General features: G+C 56.0%; 1 protein-coding gene across 1 annotated transcript in view; it reads right to left on the reverse strand.

Moving 5' to 3' along the window:
- Positions 1-864: 864 nt before the first annotated feature.
- The window catches only part of ARHGEF17 (Rho guanine nucleotide exchange factor (GEF) 17), a gene marked incomplete at its 3' end in the record, with an annotated part of 10,322 nt that continues 7,459 nt past the window's right edge, over positions 865-3,727 (reverse strand). Inside the window, 7 exon segments of the mRNA XM_009079455.1 lie at positions 865-1,107; positions 1,774-1,948; positions 2,136-2,284; positions 2,644-2,711; positions 2,806-2,892; positions 2,976-3,222; positions 3,676-3,727. The exon segment at positions 3,676-3,727 is cut by the window's right edge and continues 28 nt beyond it. Of these exon segments, the coding sequence (XP_009077703.1) occupies positions 865-1,107; positions 1,774-1,948; positions 2,136-2,284; positions 2,644-2,711; positions 2,806-2,892; positions 2,976-3,222; positions 3,676-3,727 (1,021 nt within the window).

A 3,727-nucleotide genomic window follows, 5' to 3' on the forward strand; every position in this document is an offset into this window, starting at 1 on the left:
CGAGGGCGGGGGCGCGGGGGCGGGAGGAGTCTCGTTTCTCTGCCTCACTCGGCTTCTCGGCCCCTGCCAAGTGCAGAACCCCAACATGCTGTCAGATGTGTCCCCCCCGTGGCTCCCCTGTGTCCCAGCATCATCCAAGCATTATCCCACCAGCATCAGCTCAGCATCCCACCAACATCCCACCAGCATCATCCCATCAGCAGCAGCTCAGCATCCCACCATCATCCCACCTACATCATCCCACCAGCAACATTCCACCAAAATCATCTCACCAGCATCCTAGCATCATCATCCCACCACCATTCCACCCACATGATCTCAGCATCATCCCACCAGCAACATCCCACCAACATCATCCCAACAATTCTCCCACCAGCATCCTCCCACAAGCATCATCTCAGCATCAGCCTCCGAACATCCTCCCACCAGCACTTCCCCAGGCACTACATCTTGGCCCCAAAACACTCCTCTCACCCTAAATTAGCTACTCCAACCCATACTAGCCCCTCCCTACAAAATTACCACCCCTCATCCCATCTTCTCCTTCTCCCCATCCCACCCTGGCCTCAGAGCTGGGCTGGATGACACTCAGCACACTGTAGCTTTTCCCTATGGGAATTTGGGTCTCCCTTTGGAAATCTGGGGTCACTGATGCTGGGTGGGGGGCAGGGACAGTTTAGCACTCAGTTTTCCCCACCTTCACCTCCAATTTTCCCCCCTGGATTTTAACGAGGCAATGATGGAATGGGGACTACAACATTTCACGGCTACTCCTGGTTATCCACCAGCAGAACAGCATTCCCAGCTCCATAAAAAGCTATCCATTCCCCCTGAAACGGGTCATCCTTCAACCATCCCTCCTACCTGTCTCCCTCGGCAACGGGAAGAGGACATCGAAGCCGTCAGGCAGCTCGATGGCTGTGAGGAAGCGAACGTGGCCAGTGTGACCCTGGGACAGACCCACCAATGTTGGGGCTGCCTTGGCTGACATGGAGAGTGTCAGCACCACTCCGGCACTAGTCCCAATCCACAGCAAGTCCTTGCATGCCAGGAGAGCTGTGATCCGCAGACAGGCAGCCTTGTGCTGCCGGATAATGGCATCTGAGCCTGTGGAGCATCCCAAGAATCAGCATCTTATCCTGCCCGGCACAGGGCTGGGAACACAACACTGCCAGTCACCATTCCCAGGGAGATGTGTGTTCCCAGGCACATGGGGTATGGGGAAGGACATCACAACTCCCCTGGCTGGTATAAAGCACCCTGGGATGAGAGGACAAGGGGGAATGGCTTCCCACTGCCAGAGGGCAGGGTTACATGGGATATTGAGAAGGAATTTCTCCCTGTCAGTGTAGTGAGGCACTGGCACAGGTTGCCCAGAGAAGCTGTGGCTGACCCATCCCTGGAAGTGTTCAGGGCCAGGTTGGATGGGGCTTGGAGCAACCTGGGCTAGTGGAAGGTGTCCCTGCCCATGGCAGAAGGTGGGACTGGATGATCTTGAAAGTCCCTTCCAAACCAAACCAGTCTGGGATTCCATGATTATGGGATTATCCATCTGCCCAGGGGCTGCTTTATTTGCCTTTGGGATTATGCAGCTGCATAACACAGAGGATGAACCCCATGAGCACAGGGAGTTGTATTTCCTTCCCCAAGGATGCAGGAGATACTCAGTTTCCCACTGCTGGATGCTGTGGGGCATTTTCAAAGCAGCCAACAGGCACTGGTACTCACTGGAGTCAGTAATGGGCACTCACTAGTATCACCAGTGGGACTTACCAGCAAGCATCTTGTGTACTGGGGGGGTGATATCTGCTTCAGCCAACTGCTCGTAGCTGGTGGCATGGTACAGCCGGACCTGGGCACTGCTCTGGAGCGCGACCCACACTCCGGTCCCCGTGCTCACCATGCAGGTGACACTGCGCCCACTGTCCTGTCCCACCTGGAGTGTGTGCTGCAGGTGACAGAGCCACAGTGATGACACCACTGATATCCAGCACCATCCCCCCAACCTCCCACCATTGATGATGCCACTGGTGTCCATCACTGTCCCCTGACCTCCCACCACCACCCTCCCACCACTGATGATAACCACTGATGTCCACCATCATCCCCCCGACCTCCCACCATGGCCCATGTACCTCCTGTGCCAATGTGGTGGTGTTGAGGACGATGATTCGGTTTTGGCAGCCACACCAGAGCTTCCCTGCCACTGCCACCATCTTGGTGATAGGGCTCCCTGGTGAGCCCAGGGACAGGGACTTGGAGTTTTGGGGGTCCCAGAAGCGGCCTGTGAGTGGGGTGGGAGTGGGGTGGGTAAAGCATCCCACAAAACATTCAGCTTGATCCAGACAACAGGATGTGGTGGCTGGAGATGCCGGTCTCCAGGTTCCCCCATAGAGGTGACATACACTGATGCGCCCAAGGGGTGCCAGCAGCAGGCAGGGACCAGGAGGAGGATGCACACCTCCATCTGCAGTCTCTAGCTTCCCTAGAGAGATGTCCCTTTCCATGGTAGCATGGAAGCCACCAGCACCCTTAGCATCCCTCCCCAGAGAGCTGCCTAAGCGACCCACCTACCAGCCACCACTTTGGGACTCCATTTAACCCCACCAGTGTCTTCTCTATGTGTCCCCAGTCCGGCCTCACCTGCCTCCCGCTGGTACACAACGAGCTCCCCATTGGCCAAGGACACAAACACCTGATTATCCAGGTACCTGTGGGGAGAAAACACCTTTGACAACCTGCTCAGCCACCCCAAACTACGCTGCCACGGCCATCCCAGAGCTAAAAATCCCTTTCCTCACTTACAAGATGCACATGACAGCAGCAGCGTGTTGCATCTTCATGCTGTTCTTCCTGTTACGGATGTTGTCTGAGGACTGGTACACGTGGATGCTGCAGGAGAAGAGCAAAGCCTGAGGCTCACTCAGGGTTGGGATTCATCCCACTTACGTATTCCCCACATCCTGGGGACGTACCAGCCGTCCTCGGTGCCCAACCACATGGAGCTCTGATGCGCTTCAGGGTCAAGGCTGAGGAGGTCCTCGAGGCTGCCGCGGGTGAAGGAGCCGCGGCTGGAGCGGCGCAGGGCTCGCCCATCTGTGGGGCTCTCCCCGTGCCGGTTTTGGCGGTAGGTGCCAGTGATGGGCATGAAGCCAGGTTCTTGCTCTTCCTCCGAGCTTGTCGTCTCCACTGTTGTCTCCTTGCAGCTCTGGATCTCTTCATCTGCAGAGGAAGAAGAAGGAATGGGTCAGACCAGGACCACCCAAAAGTCAGGGGGAAGAGACCACAGGACCCCTTGCGACATCAAGCCCAGGGGAAAACATAGAGATGCTGAGCTCAAAACCCACTATTTTTTTCAAGGCCAGGTTGGACAAAGCCTTGGGTTATCTGGTCTAGGGGGAGGTATTCCTGCCCATGGCAGGGGGGTGCGACTGGATGATCTCTAAGGTCCATTCCAATCCCTTAACATGCTGTGATACTATGATACCCAAAGCCACCAACCCCATCCCAGTACCACAGTGTTTGACTCATGCCTCTTCACATCTCTTTTCCCAGGATTTCCTTGGCTCAAAGGCCTCCACCTGCAGGTTTCCCCAAGGAATATAAGGCCGAGGAGACAAAACAATGGAACTGTCCATAATTTGGGAAGAATATATGGGGCTGGGAAGGACTCACTGCCGAAGCTGGAAGAGATGGTGGAGTGGCTTGCTTGGCTCTGCAGTGTCCC

Source organism: Acanthisitta chloris, unplaced genomic scaffold (assembly GCF_000695815.1).
Source record: "Acanthisitta chloris isolate BGI_N310 unplaced genomic scaffold, ASM69581v1 scaffold30307, whole genome shotgun sequence".
Classification (NCBI taxonomy): domain Eukaryota; kingdom Metazoa; phylum Chordata; class Aves; order Passeriformes; family Acanthisittidae; genus Acanthisitta; species Acanthisitta chloris.